This window comes from Desarmillaria tabescens, assembly GCF_030435595.1.
Source record: "Desarmillaria tabescens strain CCBAS 213 chromosome Unknown EV420scaffold_12, whole genome shotgun sequence".
NCBI classification, from domain to species: Eukaryota; Fungi; Basidiomycota; class Agaricomycetes; order Agaricales; family Physalacriaceae; genus Desarmillaria; species Desarmillaria tabescens.
In genome coordinates this window covers 495,589-517,878 of record NW_026848311.1, presented here as the reverse complement: position 1 = coordinate 517,878, position 22,290 = coordinate 495,589, and the positions used below count along the sequence as shown (strand labels likewise).

The 22,290-nt window shown below is 48.5% G+C and overlaps 8 protein-coding genes across 8 annotated transcripts; 6 read left to right on the top strand and 2 right to left on the bottom strand.

The window, feature by feature from the left end:
• The first annotated feature begins 167 nt into the window (after positions 1-167).
• Positions 168-1,965, top strand: EV420DRAFT_1532706 (D-lactaldehyde dehydrogenase). The gene is given in 9 exon segments (XM_060472731.1): positions 168-492; positions 509-513; positions 549-809; positions 859-946; positions 995-1,055; positions 1,106-1,287; positions 1,335-1,414; positions 1,465-1,705; positions 1,754-1,965. The coding sequence occupies 7 exon segments, from the start codon at positions 606-608 to the stop codon at positions 1,930-1,932; spliced, it is 1,035 nt and encodes a 344-aa protein (XP_060332577.1). The 5' UTR covers positions 168-492; positions 509-513; positions 549-605; the 3' UTR covers positions 1,933-1,965.
• A 1,505-nt stretch (positions 1,966-3,470) lies between these two features.
• EV420DRAFT_214156 (uncharacterized protein) lies at positions 3,471-4,803 on the top strand. The gene is made up of 3 exons (XM_060481246.1): positions 3,471-3,851; positions 3,898-4,614; positions 4,676-4,803. The coding sequence occupies exons 1-3, from the start codon at positions 3,585-3,587 to the stop codon at positions 4,793-4,795; spliced, it is 1,104 nt and encodes a 367-aa protein (XP_060332576.1). The 5' UTR covers positions 3,471-3,584; the 3' UTR covers positions 4,796-4,803.
• Positions 4,804-6,275: 1,472 nt separating this feature from the next.
• On the bottom strand, positions 6,276-7,051 carry EV420DRAFT_1670879 (uncharacterized protein; the record flags this gene model as incomplete). Its single annotated transcript, XM_060479058.1, has 3 exons — positions 6,276-6,475; positions 6,536-6,984; positions 7,041-7,051. Coding segments are annotated over 3 exons (660 nt in total), but the record flags the coding sequence as incomplete, so codon positions are not given.
• A 302-nt stretch (positions 7,052-7,353) lies between these two features.
• EV420DRAFT_1478306 (uncharacterized protein) lies at positions 7,354-10,688 on the top strand (the record flags this gene model as incomplete). The annotated part of the gene is made up of 2 exons (XM_060469486.1): positions 7,354-9,146; positions 9,203-10,688. The coding sequence occupies 2 exons, from the start codon at positions 7,354-7,356 to the stop codon at positions 10,686-10,688; spliced, it is 3,279 nt and encodes a 1,092-aa protein (XP_060332574.1).
• Positions 10,689-13,150: 2,462 nt separating this feature from the next.
• On the top strand, positions 13,151-13,852 carry EV420DRAFT_1478305 (uncharacterized protein; the record flags this gene model as incomplete). The annotated part of the gene is made up of 4 exons (XM_060469485.1): positions 13,151-13,177; positions 13,228-13,244; positions 13,333-13,361; positions 13,596-13,852. The coding sequence occupies 4 exons, from the start codon at positions 13,151-13,153 to the stop codon at positions 13,850-13,852; spliced, it is 330 nt and encodes a 109-aa protein (XP_060332573.1).
• Positions 13,853-15,167: 1,315 nt separating this feature from the next.
• Positions 15,168-16,383, top strand: EV420DRAFT_1641083 (uncharacterized protein; the record flags this gene model as incomplete). The annotated part of the gene is made up of 3 exons (XM_060477188.1): positions 15,168-15,434; positions 15,481-16,197; positions 16,261-16,383. 3 exons carry the CDS (start codon positions 15,168-15,170, stop codon positions 16,381-16,383), a joined length of 1,107 nt encoding a protein of 368 aa, XP_060332572.1.
• A 1,030-nt stretch (positions 16,384-17,413) lies between these two features.
• Positions 17,414-18,350, top strand: EV420DRAFT_1641082 (uncharacterized protein; the record flags this gene model as incomplete). The annotated part of the gene is made up of 3 exons (XM_060477187.1): positions 17,414-17,430; positions 17,506-17,971; positions 18,030-18,350. 3 exons carry the CDS (start codon positions 17,414-17,416, stop codon positions 18,348-18,350), a joined length of 804 nt encoding a protein of 267 aa, XP_060332571.1.
• A 1,260-nt stretch (positions 18,351-19,610) lies between these two features.
• EV420DRAFT_1532675 (alcohol oxidase) lies at positions 19,611-22,227 on the bottom strand. Its single transcript, XM_060472730.1, has 10 exons — positions 22,031-22,227; positions 21,893-21,974; positions 21,680-21,840; positions 21,520-21,626; positions 21,261-21,465; positions 21,018-21,203; positions 20,555-20,967; positions 20,421-20,499; positions 20,036-20,361; positions 19,611-19,977 (listed from the first exon to the last, which is right to left on the bottom strand). The coding sequence occupies exons 1-10, from the start codon at positions 22,143-22,145 to the stop codon at positions 19,897-19,899; spliced, it is 1,755 nt and encodes a 584-aa protein (XP_060332570.1). The 5' UTR covers positions 22,146-22,227; the 3' UTR covers positions 19,611-19,896.
• Positions 22,228-22,290: the final 63 nt, after the last annotated feature.

Genomic DNA, 22,290 nt, shown 5'->3' with positions numbered 1-22,290 from the left:
GTTCTTAACGTTCGACCTTCGACGGGCTCAAGAGGGTTGAACACTGATTGTCAGAGTTACTATTAGCAGGCCGTGGGCGTCAGACAATAGCCAACAAAGATCACGTGCAACGTGTATCCTTGTCAGCCTAAATTTGAAATTTCCTGACAACTCTCTCTCAAGCGACCATGGGCGCATCGTTTTCAAGGTAAATGCATTTTCATGAGCTTTCTCTTATCGATGTCGGAAGAGGAACTTTTTTCTTCTTATCTCCTCCATTCATGCCGATAGATTGGATCCCCGTCGCAATGCTGTTGATTTGGAGAATAATGCTCTGTATTGAAGCGAAAACAAGGCTTGGAATTTTTGCCGCAGTGTAGCTCAGGTACGTTACCAGTTGTTATGTCGTCTTGTTGTTTTCCTGATACAAGGCACGGTCACTTAGCTGAGATGATGTCGACCGCACAACGGTGGTGAAAGCCGAAAGTGATCTTTATATATTCGGCATCCCTTTTCGGTGAGTTCCGTTCTTTTTTACAGCATGGCTTATTCAGATTCCGTGTCTGTTAGTAATCCGGGCTGTATATATATATATAATCTCTTCAGCGCCAGTTCAACACTCAGCTATGTCATCACTCAATCCTCCCGGGAAGGTTCTCGTCTCCGGTGCAAGTGGTTACATTGCAGCATGGATCGTCCGTACCCTTTTGGAGAGAGGCTATACTGTACGAGGGACAGTGCGCAGTCTAGCGAAGGGTGAACATTTGAAGGAGACTTTCAAGTCGTATGGAAATAAGCTGGAAATTGTCGTAGTCGACGATATGTCCAAGGTGCCGTGTAGCATTCAATAAGACGAGCAGCTTCTGATGTCCAAGACAGGACGGCGCTTTCGATGAAGCGGTTAAGGATGTGGATGCGATACTCCATACAGCATCGCCCGTCCAATTGAACCTGGACGACCCCCAAGGTATGTTCTGCCTTTACGGATATCGATTTCTCTTCTCATTGCACCCAGAGTTGATCGCACCCGCTGTGAAGGGTGTAGTTGGCATGCTGACCAGCGCGGCCAAGTATGGGTGCGCATATATCCGCTGATTTCATATCTCTGTTGCTCAACATCGCTCAGATCATCCGTACGGCGCATCGTCGTCACTTCTTCGTGTGCTGCAATTCTGCGGTCAGAGCCAGGTACCATTACCTTATCAGAAGCCGACTGGAACGAGCAATCACCAAAGGAAATAGGGGAGAAAGGACGGGATGCATCACCTCTCGTGAAATATCGTGCGTCCAAGGCATTGGCCGAGAAAGGTACTGTGGTCTTTCGCGAACGAGGTGCATGTACTGATGGTCCGAAGCTGCTTGGAGTTTCTATGAGGGACACAAGTCGGAGTTTTCATGGGACTTGACCGTGATTAACCCACCAGGGGTATTTGGGGTAAGCGGGGGCCGGATTCCTTGAGATACTTATCTGACTCCTCTTGTCAGCCCTTCATTCATGACGTGCCCACCCTTAATGCCCTCAATGCCTCCGCAAAACTATGGTACGACAACGTAGTCCAGGAGAATATGGGCGGATTGTCCCCAGACGCAATCCTTACACAGCCAGGACACGGTTGGGTGGACGTCCGTGACCTCGCCGAAGCTCATGTCCGAGCATTGGAGGTTGAAGCTGCTGGTGGTCAAAGGATCATCGTCTCAGCTGGCTCATGCGTGTGGCAGGACTGCAGTAGGTCTTTTATACGCCCCACAAAACCGGGCTGATCAACATCTGCAGTTATTGCGGCGCAATCTGTCTCGACGTCTCGCACTTTACCTAAGCCTGTCCCTGGGGATGTAAAGTATGCAGTTATCTTCGACACGAGCAAGGAGAAGAGATTACTTGGGTTGAAGTTCAGGACCATGGAGGAAACAGCGAGAGATGTCTTGGCCGATTTTGACAGACTCGGGTGGTGATTGAGAGGTATACGTTCAGTCTACTTGTATGTTAAACTCACAACTTCACCCCGATTTATCTGCCGAATAAGAACTGATTTCTAAAAATTCATACCTATGTCCAATGAGCCCTTCTCTCCATTGGAGATTCCTTCGAACTTGCCGCCAGAACTCAGGGAACAGGCCGACCCCGAGCGGAGACTCAACAACCGACGGCGAAAAATGCTGAAGGTGCTGCCGCAAAGGCTTCCTTTGCACTTGCAGGCTGCGTGTCTCCTGCAAGGGGACCTACTCTCCCTGATGTGACTCCGCGCTGTTATGCTGACGGTTCACAATTCTTACATCGGCTAGTGTATCGTCTATGCGATATATGGCCCAATATCACGGATGATTCGAGTTTCCCGGTAGAATGTCCTGTGAAGCTCACTGAGACGGACCGGGAGCGAAATGAGAGTGCGCAGCGATGATGCGTTATATCGAGTGCAAAAGCATTTTATAGCTCAGATTCAATGTGATCCTGATGGACGGTTCACGGGTAACGTGTGGATGAGGTTCGTGAGAATTGGCCGCAGGACGGGGGACGTGGGACGAGGAGAAGGCGGGTGGTCTGTATCCGTTGGAGAATGATTAATGAGATGTGGCCGTTTCATTTGACGTGATAGCCTTTATATGCGCAAAATTTTACGTATCAAAAAGTGACACTCTCACCAAAGACGAGTCAGTGTAGCTGAGATAATCGATATCCTGATCGTTGAGTGTGGCGAGAATTGAACTGACAGACTTGCAAGCTTACGTCATTGACATCCTCTCTCGCTGCTACTTCCACCATCACTTGTTAGCCTCGATTTCCAGCAACTGCTAGCGATTCCTCTGGAGCGTCGTCGATGGTGATGCAAATTTCTTACAGGAGTGTACACTCGTCGTCTAGTGGGCGGCCGCTTGCAGGGACCTGGAGAGGCTAAGCAAAGGATGTAGCCACCTGACCGGAGGATAGCGTGCATTTATGTAGTGTCCTAAGGCTAGGCACTGGCACGGCCTTGCAGACTTGAGATTGATGGTGATACCTGGGGCTCGGTAGGAACTATTTGTGAGTACTGACCTGATGACAAAAATGAAGCTAACTCTGGTTTGTCAGAATCGTCAAGAACTTTTCAATGCTGATTGTGTTCGGATTGCGATGGAGTCGGTGCTTATTTCGAGGTCCGTAATGCCCTTTCCCTCTAGTTTAAGCACTCGCAATCTCATTTTGACCGTAGGCATCGACTGTACGGTAGTACCGGTTCACCAGCCAATGATACATCATACGCCAACCCCGGGTTTGATCACTGCAATAATCATCGCACGCTTAGGCCGCGTCATCTCCCTTCCGGTTGCCCAGCCTAAAAATCCCAGGATTAGGCTGTCTTTCTCACAATTGCTTTCTTCAGCCTGCACTCCTGGCTAGTATCGGTTGCCACTCGAATACCTGTAGTGGATCATTCAATAGGCTAGCTCGCCGGCTTTCACCGTTCCTTGTCAACTCTTATTCAGCAAATTCTTGTAGGGCCATATCGGAACAGGCAAAGCATCATCCCGTTGATGGCGATTGGAATGGATCAATAAGCATTCAGCTACCGCTATTATTCAGCGAACTGACTATAAAAGCCGCCGCGTTTATTCCCTCCACATCGACAATGGCAGACTCAAAGCTCTTTCAGCCCATCAAAATCGGCAATCTCACCCTTAATCATCGTATTGTCCTCGCACCGTTGACGCGATACAAGTCATCGGAGAAAGGACATGTACCGTATATGTCAGTCATGAAGGAGTACTATTCGCAGAGAGGTAGCGAACCTGGTACCCTTCTAATAACGGAGGCGACGTTTATTGCACAAAGGGCTGGAGGATACAAGAACATCCCAGGATTATGGACGCAGGAGCAGCTAGATGCGTGGAAGGAGGTATGTAGCAGTACTTCATTCCAAAGCTTATCTCATCGCCAACCAGGTAACCGACGCCGTCCACGCCAAGGGAAGCTACATTTTCTGCCAACTGTGGGCCTTGGGGCGTGCCGCCGAACTTTCTGACCTCAAAGACGAGGATCCATCCCTGGAATATGTCGCTCCCTCTGCTATCAAGCTCTCCGATTACCCCGATACACCTCGCCCGCTCACTCTAGATGAGATCCGCGAGTACCCCAAGCTCTATGCCCAAGCAGCGGCCAATGCAGTGTTCAAAGCAGGTTTCGACGGCGTCGAGATCCATGGTGCGAATGGGTACCTTATCGATCAGTTCCTCCAGGACGTATCTAACAAGCGTACGGATGCCTATGGAGGGAGCATCGAGAACCGTGCACGGTTCGGACTCGAAGTCATGGATGCGGTTGTCAACGCGGTCGGAGCGAGTCGTACCGCCATCCGGCTGAGCCCATGGTCGCCATGGCAGGGTATGCGCATGGAGGACCCCGTTCCTACGTTTTCGTACTTGGTGACGAAGATCGGGCAGCGCCATGCGAATTTGGCGTATATACATGTTGTGGAGCCGAGGATATCTGGGAACCAGACGAGCGATAAAGTGGGTACGGGCGAGTCGAATGATTTTATAAGAGAGTTGTGGGCGCCGAGGCCGTTGATATCGGCAGGGGGGTATACCCGGGAGGAGGCGATAGAGGTGGCGGATAAGAAGGGGGATCTTGTTGCGTTTGGGAGGTACTTTATTTCGAATGTGAGTCGAGATTTTCTTTTGTGTGTTGGGTTGGGTTGGGTCTGATGGTTTTTTTTGATAGCCTGATCTGCCGAAGAGGTTGAAGAAGAATATACCGTTTACACCGTATAATAGGCCGACGTTTTATTTGCACGGGGAGGTTGCAGAGGGGTATACAGACTATCCTTTCGCTTCTGAGTAGAGAATGATATTATGATTATACATGGGGTTGGCAGAACGATATTAAGCAATCCTTTCGCAGCGTTGTGCACCGACGGACGAGACAATGTTTCGGAGCGCATCTAACTTGAGGTTTACCCGACGAGTACTTTGCTATAGACGTCAAAATGAACAGAAACAGGCCGAGACGAAGTAAAGACATATGAGGCGCGTTATTCTATAGCTACTCGCTCTCATGCACATGATCGTACCAGGTTAGGCTTATGCCAGTGATTGTGGAAACAAATCTGGGGCGACACTTCGAGTGAAATAGCTTTCGAGAAACGACGCGATAAGTACTATCTCACGTTCAGCGTAAAGAAGGGTAAATAATGGGCGTCAGGGAGCCTGATACCCTATGAAGACGTAAAGAATCGCCTTCTTAGCATCATTCGTCCCCTTGCTAGGACCAGGCTCCAGTAACTTGCTTTACCAGGCTAGACAAATATCCACAGTTACTCGCATGGTTTTGAGTTATTTAGATCGAGGGAGAGTGGAATGATGCACTTCGCATGCTTTGCTCATTTTATTTTGGTATTTTTTTGTTGATTTTTCAAACCCGCTAGAACGCATGCACATTGAGATATCGATGCTCTTCAAAATATTGCGCCTTTAGTCGATTGTTGTTTTTCAATTTCACCGCAGAGCAGTGCCGGTAGCACGTAGACCCAAAATAACAGAATTAGAGAGAACAATATTCGAGGTAGACAGGGAGTAGGGAGGGTAGAGAGCGTTGCAATCTCAGCCACTGTTACAGATGATGGCGGTATCGGGTAAAATCATAATAATACATGCAAGGGTCCTTCCTGTTATAGGCATGGGCTGCAATCATGATGGTAGAGACGAGAGGGAGTAACACGTCTTACATCAGCGTATCCTATTTCACCTATTTCGCGGTCACCTGCTCGTTTATATTATGTAAAAGGGACCACGCAATTTCAACCATCAAGTATACCCCGTCCGTTCTTATACAAACAAGCCTTGAGTCTCTGTCAAATTTCACATTCCATGTACTACTAACTTTGTAAAACTTAGCCATGCATAGTGGCATCTCTCCAGCTGACATCTGACCTTCTCCTCTTCATTGCAATTGTTGGTAAAGTGAAAATAGAGCACCAGTTTCCTTTCTACAAACGTGTGTATAGACTGAAGAGCTTCGTATCGCATAAAGCCTGGCATAATCGACGGCTAATGTCCTCTGAGGGGTTCCGTCTCGGGAACGAAGAGGTTTCTAGCTAGGACCCAGTCCCATAGCTTCCGAAGGTCTTCACGCTTACATTTGTCTTTCTTGCTCGAAGGCTTTTCGCGGGCTGATGCTGTAAAATTGATCCATACTATATATTGATGTGCGTGCTCATGGAGCATTCCTCCAGGTGCTAGCATGACTGAATATGTGGTGTCCTCGTGGGGGGCGATGACTACTGTCAGGATGGATACAAGTGAATTAAAGTTGATGCACAGCACTATATCTTCTTCCGAGACCAAACGAACCAAAAGTCAAACGTATTCTGAAAAGCTGGACCGTTACGTTCCTCTGCCCACGCTTTCTGTAACTCTGGAGTCAAACCTGCTGACTTCATATCCTCCCCAATATTGCCCATGGCGATCCTATCGATAGTAACTCTTAATGCATTGGAGAGCGAACGAAGTTCTGGGGTAGACCCTGAAAATATGAATTGGGTATTGAATAGAAAGACGCAAAATAGTTAAGCTAGACAAATACCTGCTCTTTGCTGATCAGTCGTAAGGATGAGCCCAACACAGTTAGTATTGATTTCACTGTAGCAGTTCAGCTCCCGAACGTGTTGTTCAAGGTGTTCCCCGATGATAGGATCCAACCCCTTTGAGCGAAGCATACCTATGTACATCTCCTCAAATGTAGCCATAGCAGGTCCCTTGCTCGATTCGTGTCCAAGGTGCTTTCCACAATCTTCAATGAGAAGCCATCCGTTTGGCTTCAGAAGGCGCGTTGCATTCTCCAGCACAGCATGGATATCTTTCTCCGGTATTTGTGTTGAAGGTTGTGGAAACAGAAGACATCCGCAGAAAATTACACATATATGGTAGAACAAAAGTCGAATATGGACGACGTCGAAACTCTCTGTCAGCTCTACGGCGGCAAGTGGGTTGATAATGTTCAGCTCATGGAAACTTACGTTCGAAGGAAAGAGACTAAGGAAGTCAAAGGTTAATTAGGATACTTGAAACAAACAGATACATGAACGAACCGAGGTGGGAGTGTGTAAGGGACCGTACGGACCAGAAATCAATCTTTACCTATTTATGAATGTTTGGTATCGGCTTCGCCGATACCCTTATCTACGATAACTATGATTACGAAAGAGTAGTTCTACTTCTTGTACCAGCACACGTAGTTGATCAATATACGTTGGTCATAGCTACGTCGTGCACCGCAAGACTTTAGACTCTTTACACTTTTTTAGCTATCCAGCTATATTCAGCAACTACAATTCTCAACCACTGCAATCTCCCAACAAAAAATTTCCTTCGACGCTGTAGAAACGTACACGTCAGACAGACATGGCGCCAGCTCTGCGATCCCAGACATCACAGGACACAGTCGATGCGCAGCCAACGACTACAGCAAACACGAACACGAATAACAAGAAGCAAAAGAATAATAACAAGAAGAAGACGCTCGCGTTCGAGCTGACGCAAGCACAAGATAGTGAACACATATTTGAAGGGAAAGTCCAAGAGACGGGGGAGGAGATTGACCCGGAAGGCGAGAAAGATGGGTCATACTCAGTTGAAGGCGCCGACTATGAGTATGAAGAGGCATTCCCAGTCCAGGAGGGAATGGTAGGCGATGCCAGTCGGCAAGGGGGACTCGGATTGACCACAAAGGAGCTCACCGAGGACGGATTTATACCCTTAACGGGATTCCAACCGAACTCCGCGTTCAGCAGTCTACGAAACTCACCAAGCACAAAACGTACACCACTTCCCAGCAATAGCCCGTGGCGACGAAATGAACAACTACCCCCGGCGTCAGAGACCTTACAGCAAGAGAACAACGCGCATACAACGAGAGGTCCTGGCACGGAACGGAATAAGGATACGGCGCCTGGACCCGACGCCCCAGAGGAAGAACAACCAGCGCCGTCATCATCAAAACCAACGGTGGCCATATCAGTAGCTAGTGACGACGAGTCGACCTTTGGAGATGCGGCCGCACGCGAAGAAGTGAAGAAGATGTTAGACGACGACGAACGCGTTAAGGCAGAGGTGCTCCGCGACCTAGGAGAGATGCGTCCAGCCGAGATCACTGTGGCGAAGGCATTTGCGCATGGCCAAACCACGAAAGTGTTTGAACGACTCGGATTTACAGATGTAGCATCCGACTCCGAAGAATTCATAGCGGAATACAATGCTAACCTTGCAACGATCTTGATTGGGAGAAGTTTCTGGTCTGATGATAACGGGATCAATCAACCTCGGTCGAAAGTACAATCGTTTGCGGAGCAGAGAGCCATCATACAGAAACGTATGGAGAAAGGCAAGAAAAAGGCAACGACACGACGTCTCGATGAAGAGATCATTCTCAAGAAGGACAATAAGGGAAACGCACCGCCTCAGAACAACAGCGAGGCGAACCTGAACGTTAAGGCCGAGTCGCCCGGAAAGAAAATACCGTCCTTGGAAGAGGAGGAGATGAGGGCCATTAAGAATAGAATAACATATCAACGCATTCGGAACAGTCAAATTAGAGACGGGGTAAAACCCACTATACCAGACCAAGGTATCATATTCGATGAAAATAACAATCCGTGGCTACGACCCGACTTCGGGGAACAGGAGAACGATGATCAAGATAACGGTGATCAAGGTAAAAGCGCACCCGGGGGTGGTGGCGACCCTGACGATGATGACGACCCCGACACCAATAACGGGCCTAAACGAGATCCGTTCACGCCCAGGCCATGGCCGCGGGCAACATCTACAGCACCCTCTTCTCGGTCCATCGAGGCAAAGGTACGGGACCAGGAACGCCGATTCCAGAAAATAGTAGAGTTCATAAGAACAAACTTGGAAAAGCGTCTCCAGATACCTGACGGGCTCAAACCACCGAGATGGGACGCAAAGACCATGACGAAATACAACGGGTCGGAATCCAAGGATACATTTTGGCAATGGCTTAAGAGTGTGGTATTTGCTTACAGGTCTTCACAACTAGGCGGTCCTGAGAGAGATGAGGAACGGGTCCTTATTCTGGACCTACTGCTCGAAGACAAGGCAAAGATTTGGTTCCAAGAAAGGATAAGCAAGACCAACGTCGCCAAGCCAACATTTGTCGAAGTAATTGTCGAAATGTATAGACGATTCGTCAACGAATCTGCCCAGCAGGACGCTCGAGATGCGGCGACAGGTCGTCTGCAGAGAGAGACAACTCCTTCCGAGGAATGTATGGCCCAGGCTTCACATACGACCGCCGGAACAACATAATGTATGCCGACGCAGAGGCAGTTGAGGCGGCAAGAACGTTCGCTGACAGGAGGGAATACCCTCTACCACACAGGATGGGTTGTAGGCCTAACCCGAGAGGATTCCCAATGACGGTCAGGGAAGTCCGGGAATCGATACGCTACATCCAGAACCGTGCGCCGAAATGGCAGACCGTCCTAAGATTACTGGAAGAGTTCCGGAGGATATCGACGTCCGTAATAGCTCGATACAGGGACCTCGCAATGCACGATGTGATCGAACAGTTCCAAATGAACAGACGCTTAGAAGAATTGGCAAACGATTTACCACCACCGGCAAACATTCCCCTAGATCGCGCATTCAGACGGCCGGGTAGCAGCAGTATAGCGGGAGGTGCCGGAATGATCCCCCCCGTGAACGGTACAATCGATGATTGGTGCCAATATGCGGCTCACCACTTCAGACCGGGAGGACTGAACCCGCCAGCAGGAATCACGATGGATTTATCCTATCGAGTGAGCTACGCTAGCGTATGGGGGATGCTGCTAGTCAGATTCCTCCACCCAAGAGACGCGAGAAACTATTACGCACGATACTTTGCAGCAATCGCGTTCCGTCCCAGATATTACACTGACTACATTGAACAGTGGAACAGGGACCGACCCGACGAAGTCCCCATCATAATCGCGTCAGAAAGGACCCTCCTACGACGCATGATATTCAACGGCGCCGCGGAAAACTTGGCAGAAATAGACGTGATTCGTCACCTGGCCGATTGTGGCATAACGCAGGAAATGGTCGACAGTGCCTACCCATGGGCAATGGTATGGGTAGACCAACACCAATCTATACATTTCCGGGATCACTATCAACGACTGGAATCATCTCGTCAGCGGCGACTTGAGAGATTCGGGGAACCAGTAATCATACCTGAACTACGAGGATGGTGGACCCCGGACTTGGGAGACACGCATCGTATACGAGCGATCATGTACTACGAAAGATACGTGCACCAGCCTGACAGTCGCAACCAACGTCACGGAAATCCTTATTGGTTGTTGAGGGGGGAAAGCCCCATGTTCACATACATCAACTCATTCCCCCCAGCCATCCCCGATACTCCATCCTCACCAGGTCCTGAAGCGAGGCTCGACCCGGGCCAAGACGACGTATTAATGACGGCTGCCACCGAAACGGCAGTGGAAGACAATGGTACCACCGAGGGAACGGAGGCCGTGCCTAACGTCACCGCCCCTGACCCTACAGTCGGTACGGCACCAGTCGTAGTGGCAAGGGAGCCACACGACATCCCACTTCCTGCGGAAACTGACGACGAAATGTCCGACGTACACGCAGCCGGAACGATCACCAGCGAGAACACGCCTGGTGATTCACACAGCGTCACGGCCTCGATAGACAAGCAGGACTAGCGCGATGGGTGTCCGCACGATACCCTTGGATGAATAGTCTCAACGATCGCCTGGAGGCGATCTGAAGGGGGGGTATGTAAGGGACCGTACGGACCAGAAATCAATCTTTACCTATTTATGAATGTTTGGTATCGGCTTCGCCGATACCCTTATCTACGATAACTATGATTACGAAAGAGTAGTTCTACTTCTTGTACCAGCACACGTAGTTGATCAATATACGTTGGTCATAGCTACGTCGTGCACCGCAAGACTTTAGACTCTTTACAGAGTGGATTGATGTCGGCAGCTTGGATGGCCCTGGTATAAGGATTGAAACTGGCATACGGAACGGTCCGCAGAGGGATATGCGTACCATGCACCGGATCCCGCCCTAGGACGGTCACAGTGAAGTCATCGCGTATAATGATAATGCTGAAAGTATATTACCCCAATATCAATAATCCTACGAGGATTTTCGATTTGAGCAAATGATAGTCGCCCTCCAGGAACGACTTCATTCCGTTGTGGAATTGGTCGAGTCTGTCGGGATAGTCCTAAGCTCGCGTTTCATGGTGAAGGGGGAAAAAATCGTACCGTTCCCATTCTGACCCAGTGACATTATGATCCTGACAATTGATCATGAGCTCGAGTGAAGCTTTGCCATGAGCTATCTACGTACCCGCAAGAAATTGTTGTTGAGTAGTTGCAACCTGGACGGGCGCAGGCGGCCTGGCTTTATATGAGTCAAAATGATGGCTGAAAGTTGAATGACGGAGCTGACGAGACTCCGATTAAGTAGAAGTATTTCCAGATTGCCGCGCTGTGAATTAGTACACATACGAGATCGCCGAGATTTCGATAACGAATGATGTTTAAGTTGGAGCCTTTCCAGCTTCCATCGACGGTAAGTAGTTCGTGGGGGGTAACCGAAGGATGACAGTAAAGATTTCCATTTGTCGCACTGCGGTTCACTTTATAAAATCCCGATAATGGAAGAAGATTTGTTCACCAAGAAGCGACCGTTGTTCTCAGGCATTGATTCACCACCATCAGCACAAATGAAACAAGGCCGAATATCTAAAGTTATATGAGTTTCAAATCCCAGGAAGTTGACGGTGTCCGGACCGTCCGACCATCCCGATACTCAATGATGTACATGCGTATCCTCGTCCTTTCCTTGACGACGTTAATTTATAACTGGGTTAGAACCCCGTCCCAGAGCGGGGGACCAGGAAGCGTTATCGCATAGGGTCTGGCCGAATCGATTGTACCGATAGCTGATGTTGTCTTCTGAGGGTTCCGAGCATGAGACGAAGAGGATCCATTCTATTTGGGTGTTCTTGCTCGAAGACCTATTCAGGTGCTGATGCAGTGACAGGGCTCTGGAGGAGATCTGGTAAGATATTTTCAAGGGGCGTACTACGCGTTCTATTCAACCATGTGCGTTGTATATCGTTCCAAGGTGAGACTAGACCCTTTGGGGTCCGTTGCCTATCGGAAATATTGGCATGTGTAGACTGGGAAATTAGTTCGTAGCTCCACCTACTACTAGCGAACGAGGGGCATCGATGATGGTTAGTGATGAGAGTGAGATTTATTTCAGTTTCGCATGGCGGCATGAATGTACGTATCCCTAGGAATATTCTGCTATATTATGCAGTAAAGTGGGCTAGCCATCGTGAGACATGTGGAAAAAGCGTCCGAGGCTGGTCATAAGACGGACGTCAGTTTCGGCTACTTCCGACGGATCTCTTCTTCATACCACCATCCTTCGCTTGTGCACTACAAGTCAATTCGCAAAACCTAAACATTAGAACTCAAGGGCGCCTTTCAGCGAGTATAGAACGTTTGGTGACAGACGAGGAGATAGATAGCATTAGCGGTGTTTCCGTATTGGTGTGTTCTCTAGTCCGGCTACCTATGAACTTGGACTAATGAGGTTTTTTTCTCCTCAGATGCATTATCTATGAGTTTTGAATCCCCGTTTTCTGCCCCATGGAATCTTGCCGCGTGCGTACTGAGCAGACACAGGTGACGAGCCTTTTCTTTTCTTTGCCCGTATTTCTCGAAGACTTTTCACTTGCATGCAGCGTGCTACATAATCGTTGTGGCTTGAAGATATCACAAAGGTGTGTGTAACCTTTGGCTGAGCGAGTGCATTCTAACTAGGAGAACAAGATGGCACTTTCGATGAGGCGTATAGGGATGGACTCGGTGGTGTGATATATCGCCGGAGAGGCTGAAAGCGAGTAAGACACAATGTACAAGGTCCCTTGGATTCGACGCCTCTATGCCAATAACTCAATACAGCCATTCTCGTCGTTCAGGAGACTTAGCACTTTTGGCACTTTGTGACTTGCCACAACACCCCTCTCTTATGCTACCATATTCTTTCGCTGTTTCCCGAAAGCTCTTTCACTTGAATTGTCGTCCCAGACGTATTTCAACAATCGCCAGCGTATTCATAGGTTGGTACGATCATGAAGGCGAGTGGCTCGACGCGCTTCGTATGTCTTTACTTTGTTTCGGCCGACTTTTATTCATTTTTTACCTCTAGAACGAAGTATTCGTCGCGTAAGCTTCAAATCAGATACGCTTCAGAAGATTGCATCGTTGGCCCTCAATGCACAACGCTGCGTTCGGTTTGAAAGCATCGTTCAAGGTCGTTCTCCATTTTTTTCTTCTTACGTAGTGAGTCTAACATTTTGTATAGGAGCTTATGAAAAGATTTTTCTTCTCGATTGGACAATGGACGTGAGGCCATTGCACGAATCGCTTGCGCACTCGTAGGCAATACACACTTGTCCACAGCCAGCGAAGTAGCCACAATGGAATATGTTATCGGACATCCTACTCCACACGTTCTGGCATGGAGCAGCACGCCGTAATCTTGGTCTGCCATACTGTTGGATTTCATCCTCATAGAACGTATAGACAACGTGGCGCCGGAGAAACGATGGTTCAATACTTTTGACGAAGACATCGGCGCTGTGATACAGGAAATGCTGTTCCTCGATCTGGGTCTTCATCAGCGGCCGTTTTCGCAGATTGGAAGTTTATTCTTCAAGGAGGATGTTAGTCCGGAGCTGCAGAGCCAGCCGCTTTACGCGAGGGAGAAGGACAATGAGGAGCTTGCTGCCAAGAAATACAGGATTGGGCCTGCCGTTGACAAGCAATATTAGTCCAATGAACCTGTAGAGGGAGTCCGCGGACCTTGTAAGCAGCTTCGCTTGCTTGCAAGTTAGTAATGGACTAACATATCCTGTATTGCAGAGCTAAACATGATTTCTTACATTCAAGCTACTTCCTGTCCAGCGCCTCGGCGAGCCGAATCCCAAGCGTCCAGCGCAGCATCTTCTTCCCCCATGTCCTAGCTCTGTTCTGAGTAGGTCGAAGCCTTCCGATCTCCCCGAACTAGTTCAGCTGTTGCAGCAATGTATAATATATCGATGGCACCTCACATCATTCCACCTGAGCGTGGGCTGACGGTTCCTTATCCCATTCATCCCGACCTCTCACGGACCTCTGGGGCAGCGAACGTCGTTTCGTATATCGACTGGCAAGGCACTATTGCTTTACCTGACTTTCAGAACATCAGGTTGCCAGAGGCTATTACTTCCACCATCACTTGTCAGCCTCGATTTCCAGCAACTGCTAGCAATTCCTCTGGAGCGTCGTCGAATCGAACATCGATAGTGACGAAGGATTTCTTACAGGAGTGTGCACTCGTTTCGTCTAGTGGGCGCCACGACTCGAAAAGGCCGCCGCTTGCAAAAGGACCTGAAGAGGCTAAGCGAAGGATGTGGCCATCTGACCGGAGGATAGCGCGCAGTCATTCAGTATCCTAAGGCTAGGCACTGGCGCGGCCTTGCAGATTTGAGATAGACGGCGATACCTGGGCTTGGTAGGAACTATTTGTGAGTACTGACCTGATGACAAAAAATGAAGCTAACTCTGGTTTGTCAGAATCGTCAAGAACTTTTCAGCGCTGATTGTGTTCGGGTTGCGATGGAGTCGGTGCTTATTTCGAGGTCCATAATACCATTTTTTTCATCTGATTTAGGCACTCATATTCTCATTCTGACTGTAGGCATCGACTACGGTACCGGCAATGATAGCCAATGATATTGCACGCCAACCCCGAGTTTGATCATTGCAATAATCATCGCTCGCTTAGACCGCGCCATCTCCCTTCTGATTGCCCAGCCTAAAAATCCCAGGATTAGGATGTCTTTCTCACGATTGCTTTCTTCAACCTGCACTTAGCTAGTACCGGTTGCCATTCGAGTAGATCATTCAATGGGCTAGCTCGCCGACTTTCACCGTTCCTTGTCATCTCTTATTCAGCAAATCCTTTTAAGGCCATATCGGAACAAGCAAAGCATCATCCCGTTAATGGCGATTGGAATGGATCAATAAGCATTCAATATTCAGCTACCGCTATTGTTCAGCGAACTGACTATAAAAGCCGCCGCGTTTATTCCCTCCACATCGACAATGGCAGACTCAAAGCTCTTTCAACCCATCAAAATCGGCAATCTCACCCTCAATCACCGTATTGTCCACGCACCATTGACGCGATACAAGTCGTCGGAGAAAGGACATGTCCCATATACGTCAGTCATGAAGGAGTACTATTCGCAGAGAGGTAGCGAACCTGGTACCCTTCTAATCACGGAGGCGGCGCTTATTGCACAAAGGGCTGGAGGATACAAGAATGTACCAGGATTATGGACACAGGAGCAGCTAGATGCATGGAAGGAGGTATGTATCAGTACCTCATTCCGAAGCTTATCTCATCGACAACCAGGTAACCGACGCCGTCCACGCCAAGGGAAGCTATATTTTCTGCCAACTGTGGGCCTTGGGGCGTGCCGCCGAGCTTTCCGACCTCAAAGACGAGGATCCATCCCTGGAATATGTCGCTCCCTCTGCTATCAAGCTCTCCGATTACCCCGATACACCTCGCCCGCTCACTCTAGATGAGATCCACGAATACCCCAAGCTCTACGCCCAAGCAGCTGCCAATGCCGTGTCCAAAGCAGGTTTCGACGGCGTCGAGATCCACGGTGCGAATGGGTATCTTATCGATCAGTTCCTTCAGGACGTATCTAACAAGCGTACGGACGCTTATGGAGGAAGCATCGAGAACCGTGCACGGTTCGGACTTGAAGTCGTGGATGCGGTCGTCAACGCGGTCGGGGCGAGTCGTACCGCCATCCGGCTGAGCCCATGGTCGCCATGGCAGGGTATGCGCATGGAGGACCCCGTTCCTACGTTTTCGTACTTGGTGACGAAGATCGGGCAACGCCACGCGGATTTGGCGTATATACATGTTGTGGAGCCGAGGATATCTGGGAACCAGACGAGCAATAATGTGGGTGCGGGCGAGTCGAATGATTTTATAAGAGAGTTGTGGGCGCCGAGGCCGTTGATATCGGCAGGGGGGTATACCCGGGAGGAGGCGATGGAGGTGGCGGATAGGAAGGGGGATCTTGTTGCGTTTGGGAGGTACTTTATTTCGAATGTGAGTAGAGGTTTTCTTCCGTTTGTTGGGTTGGGTTGTGTCTGATGGGTTTTTTTTTGATAGCCTGATCTGCCGAAGAGGTTGAAGAAGAATCTACCTTTTGCGCCGTATAATAGGCCGACGTTTTATTTGCATGGGGAGGTTGCAGAGGGGTATACAGACTATCCTTTTGCTTCTGAGGAGTAGAGAATGATATTATTATCATGCATGGAATTGGCAGAACGAGCTTGAGCGATGCTTTTAAACCGGACGCAATGCTGTACACGATGCAATGTTTGGAGCGCATCTGCCATGAACTTTACGCGACGAGTACTTCGCTCTAGACATAAAAATCAACAAGAACAGGCCGAGACCAAGTAAAGACATACGAGGCGCATCATTCCATGGCTATTCACCCTCATGCACATAATCGTACTGGCCTAGGCTTATGCCAGTGATTGTGGAAACATATCTGGGGCGACACTTCGAGTGAAATAGCTTTCGAGAAACGACGCGATAAGTACTATCTCACGTTCAGCGTAAAGAAGGGTAAATAATGGGCGTCAGGGAGCCTGATACCCTATGAAGACGTAAAGAATCGCCTTTTTAGCATCATCCGTCCTCTTGCTAGGACCAGGCTCCAGTAACTTGCTTTACCAGGCTAGACAAATATCCACAGTTACTCGCATGAATTTGAGTTATTTGGATCGAGGGAGAGTGGAATGATGCACTTCGTATGCTTTGCTCATTTTTTTTTGGTATTTTTTTTTGTTAGTTTTTCAAACCCGCTAGAACGCATGTACATTGAGATATCGATGCTCTTCAAAATATTGCGCCTTTAGTCGATTGTTGATTTTCAATTTCACCGCAGAGCAGTGCCGGTAGCACGTAGACCCAAAATAACAGAATTAGAGAGAACAATATTCGAGGTAGACAGGGAGTGGGGGGGTTAGAGAGCGTTGCAATCTCAGCCACTGTTAGAGATGATGGCGGTATCGGGTAGAATCATAAAACATTGCAAGGGTCCTTCCTGTTATAGGCATAGGTTGGTACCAATAAAATGTCGTAGAAATTACTGTCACAACCACTTTGGAAACGACTGTCATTATCGTGCTGTATTGTCAGATTTTCCATTCTTTCGGTGTGATATTATTCGACTTGCTTCCTCTTGTAAAGAAAGAAAGTGCTATTCCTGCGCTTTTGCTGTGGAGCCGATATCATCGCTGCTAACTTAAAAATGACCATAATTGCAAGGTAAGTACTTAGGAATCCGACCTAGAACACTCTCTTTCTTCCTGAAAATTTCTTTACTAATGAGAGATTATGTAGAATTTCTCAGTTGCGTCAATCCATTACACTCGATGGGGAAGACTCAGACGCGGTTCCATCATCAGTTCCCCTGCTAGGACCCAGCCCCAGCAACTCGCTTACCCAATCTGAGATCGCGTTAATTCGCGAATGTACAGACGCACTCGAAGAAGAATCTGTCGATGTCGAGCAAAATATCCACTTTCTTGAATCACTTCTTTCTCGTTTTCACAGACGAAGAGATCAAAACCGGGCCAGCATCTCGTTTCAGAAATCCCTTCTCGTCCCTTTACCTCTTCCCTCTGCTAATGAGATCATCTTCTTATCCAACACAACTTCTCGTGTGCCATATTTCTCAGCTCCCATATCCCTCCTACCCGTGGAAGTTATCGCCGAGATTCTCCAAATTGCCATGAGGAACCTGCCTCGAACGTCCATTCATGATACCCTGGATATCAAAAAGTCCGCACCATGGACATTTTGCCGCGTGTGTCGCGCCTGGCGGGCCATTGCGGTGTCCACCCCAGCGCTCTGAGCTCATATAGATATTCTGGGAGACGAACGCTCTGACAATTTTCCCAAAGCGAAGCTGCGCCCCCTCCGAAAATATCTCCATCGATCCCTCGCGACGTTTATTGGATGTGACGATGGATTTCTCTGCCATGGATAATTGGGCGCGTCCCCTGAAGCCATTGTTGCGCCACACCCATCGCTGGAGTATCGTCGATTTGACTCTTACACCGGTCCGCTTCCAAACAATGGCGTCCTTTGTTGGGGTTGCTGACTTTCCGGCGCTTAAACGGCTCAATATAGATGTGCAGGATGCGGTCCTAAACCCAGCCCAGCCCCCCTTCCTGGATCACTGATTTGATGTTATTGCACTACCTATTGAGCTTTTTCATAACGCGCATCAATTGGAGGACGTTTCGCTCCAAGGAATCAGTTTGTCCCAGATTTTGCTGCCGCTTCGACAGCTGAAGCATTTCAGTGGCGATATTCAAAATACCGCTGAACTTAGAGACCTTTTTCGGGACGCCCCTGACTTACATCAGGCTACACTACGAATTTCGGATGACGTTTCATTCAAACGCTGGTCGGACGTGGAGAACTTTCAAACGCTGTCGCATGCGAAGCTCAGCTGGCTCTCGATTCGTACATATTCCGAATGTTTGAAGCATCTGTACCTTCCGGCATTACAACATTTACAGACTAAATGTCATTTTTCGTCTGAGCCTTACATCCTGGACACGGTTGACTTCCTTTCAAATTCGCTGTGCCAACTTCGAACCCTTTTTCTCCCCGCTCTTCCTATTGGACATGTTGTGGTGATATTGAAAACATGTCCGCCAACCCTGACCACATTATCGTTAAACGTCAAGGCAAAATACGCTTCTCGTTTTTATCGGAAGTTACGTTATAAAGGATCCGCGGTGTCATGTCTTGTGCCGCGTTTAAAGCATCTTTACATTCATGATGATTTCTACGCACCGGGTGTTCAGCCATCTTATCACTCTATACCGTCGCCACTTGCTTCTCACAATGGGCTCCTTAATTTGGTAGCATCGCGGAGAACCCAGGACGCTCAATCGAATGGGGTCGCACCTCTCAGATCTTTGACCCTTTGCATTCCGTACACCTTTGGGATACAGGAGCCTCTCCTTCAATCTTTACACGATTTTGAAGGACTATCGGTGAAGTTTTATGGATGTTCAATGGAGGAGAGAATGCCGCTTCCGTCTGACTCAGAGTAGATATAATTTTCTCATTGTACATAAATCCTTTCTTGTATGCCCTTGTGAGGGAGACCGACCTGCAGTGACCACCGTTACTATTGTATAGAAAGCTGTAGGACTAGATAATGCAGTGCTGCGTTCTTCCTATGTACTTCATGTGTTTCAAGCTTGTCTCATAAGGAGCTAAAGAAAAAGACATCTCGAGCACGGTAACAATGAAGGTCTTTCCTCTTGACTGCCGATATATACAAGACCAATAGGCCATGGGCTGTCGATGATTCGCCGTGGACCATCGCTCAAGACAGGCTAAATAAATAATGGTCCGAAACAAGAGAATGAGTGCACAACTACTTAATTTCATGGCCAGTGCCAAAATACTTAAGAATTGTGCGCCGGCGCTCAAGTTCAAGATAGCTTGAGTTAAATAACATCATGAGGAAACTCCAGACTATTGACTCAACTACCATGTTCTGCTTTCGTGCTTCTACAATCCAGACACTGCACCATCAGCCCATTCTCCCATTTCGACGGTTTAGAATTACCTCTATAGCTACTTGGAAAGTATTTAAGACAGTCCTTGATACACAGATTAAAGCATTATGTTTCATTTGCCTTCCAGGAAACAGGCCCCTGATCCATATGACTATTATCCTAGCGTCGACAATTTCCCTCTCAATATCTATCCCGCTCGAATGAGACCCGCCGCTCTCTCAGCAATGGCATAAACTGCTACCTGAGGATGCGCTGCTGGCAGAAAGGGCTGAGAAAGAAACACCCTAAGACCACTACTCAGAAGAAAGTCACTCAAAAGAACTCACAAGAACTGACGCATCGACAATCCTTATACCTTTCGCGCCTTTCACCTTCAAATCCGGGTTGACCACCCCCCAATCCGCATTGGGAGGGGACATGCTTGCGGTACCCGCTGAATGGTCGATACTGCCTACGCCATCTCTGATGTCATCTTCAGTGGTGTTTGTTGCGATGCCGAGGATATAACCTCCCCATGCCGGGGCGGTGACAAATTTCTGCACGCTAGCAATAGCGTACTGCATAATAGCTAGGTCTTGCTGATGAGAGAAATAATTGGGGTTGATCAGAGGCGGTTCCAGGGGATTCGTGCTGCCGATGGTCACGTTCCCACCTACATCAAAGGGGATCATGAATACGAACCGAAACACACAGACAAGCGGGCATACTTACGCGATAATGGGCATAGAACAGCAGTCGTGATTGAGAAATAGTTTCCTGTGGAGGGAATAGGTTGTCGAGCCAGACCGTTCTAGTACGGGAGACAAATAGTGAGCTTGGTAGTACTGGTCGAGGTCATAACATACAGAGAAGATCAATTCATAATGCGCCGTCTCGTTCCCCGCGCAAGGCTCTCCTTCCACAATACCCGTGTCGTGAGGAATACGAAGGAACCCTGCTTGATTCGATGCTCTCGTCGACAAAAACCCGGTTCGATTTGCTTCCCACTCCGCCAGAGCCTCCACCTGAAAAGTGGTATTTCGGAAATAAAGATTCTCGGTGGTATCTGTGCTGTTGACGAAGAAGTTGATGATGTATCGCGGGTGGTCGGTCAAGTTCTTTCCTACGTCGGGAAGGTGAAGGACGGGTTGGATTCCTAGAGCTGAAAGTTCGGCGCTGTCGCCAATGCCTGAATTGAGGAGAATATGCGGGGAACCGATGGAGCCTGCGGAGAGGATGATCTCTTTGAGGTTTGACGGCGCAAGTGTGTGCATTGTTGCTAGACGCTGATCAACTGTCAATTTTAAGAGTGCTGGAGTATCCGATTACCTCCATTGTCCTGAGTGAACTCGACGGAATTGAACGTTGGTATGGTGTTGGTATCCGAGGGAAGAATTCGTGTTACATGGGCGTGAATCAAGACATGCAGGTTCGGTCTGTCGATGTACTGGGGCCCAAGATAGGAAGTTTGAGAGCTACTCCGAGTCCCGTTACCAATAGTTGATGTCATCCAACCTACAAACACTTCACAATCAGTACATTCGATAAGGCAGTCGTTTAGAGAATCCTTACCAATGCCCAGCTGGTATCCAGAATTATAATCAAGATTAAACGGGAACTCGCAAGGCAACTCCTCTGTCACTTGAATGACGCGACCGTCCGTACCGCGTGGGTATCCCGGAAGAGAAACAAAGTTGATGCCATCGAAGCTATGAACCGCTGGATCGTATTCTCCGGATGTATTGTGGTGATCAGCAGGAGCAACGAAGCGCTCATTCTACCGTGAAATCAGGACAAAATGTAACCAACTAAAGCGAAAGGCATCGCTAACCTTCCTAAAGTACGGGTTCAAAGCCTCCCATCCCCAACCAGGGTCACCACTGATCTGGGCATAGCGGTCATAATCTTGTGATGAACCACGGGTGTACGCCATATAGTCTGACTTAGCATCAGCAATACAGTCACTCACACAAAAGCACAGGGGGACGCACTAACGGAACTACTTCCTCCCAATCCATATCCTCGAGGAAGCGAGATCGAACGTCCGTTCAACCCAGGTTGGGGAGTTGTGGTGAAATTCCAATCCCATGGTGTTCCAGGCGTTATTTGGGGGCAAAAGAAAGGTACTTGGGAGAGAAGCACGTCTGCTGTTCTATGACGAAGTTAACATCGAACGGTTTGAAAGAGCCTGAGGTTGAACCTACGATCCACCTGCTTCGAGGACCAGCACGGAAATAGCGGGTTCCTCCGTCAAACGATTCGCAAGCACGTTTCCTGCTGTCCCACCTGGAACTTAAGAATTAACGAGACGACATCTTGAGAATTTGAAGAGAAATATGAACCTCCGATAACGATGTAATCAAAATCGAGAGTCGCTAGCTCCTCGAGTTTTTCATATATTGCAGCCTGTATGCTTGTTGAGCACAATACAAGGAGGGAAAGAAGTAAGAGGTCCATGACTCCCCACCGATTGAGGCCGCGGCTATTTGTGTTCAAAGCTTTTTAAGTATCTTCCGATCAAGGAAACGCCGCTTGATCGTGGTACCAGCTGACAAAGAGTATCCCATCCCAAAAACAGACCTATGAATCATCAAATAAATGC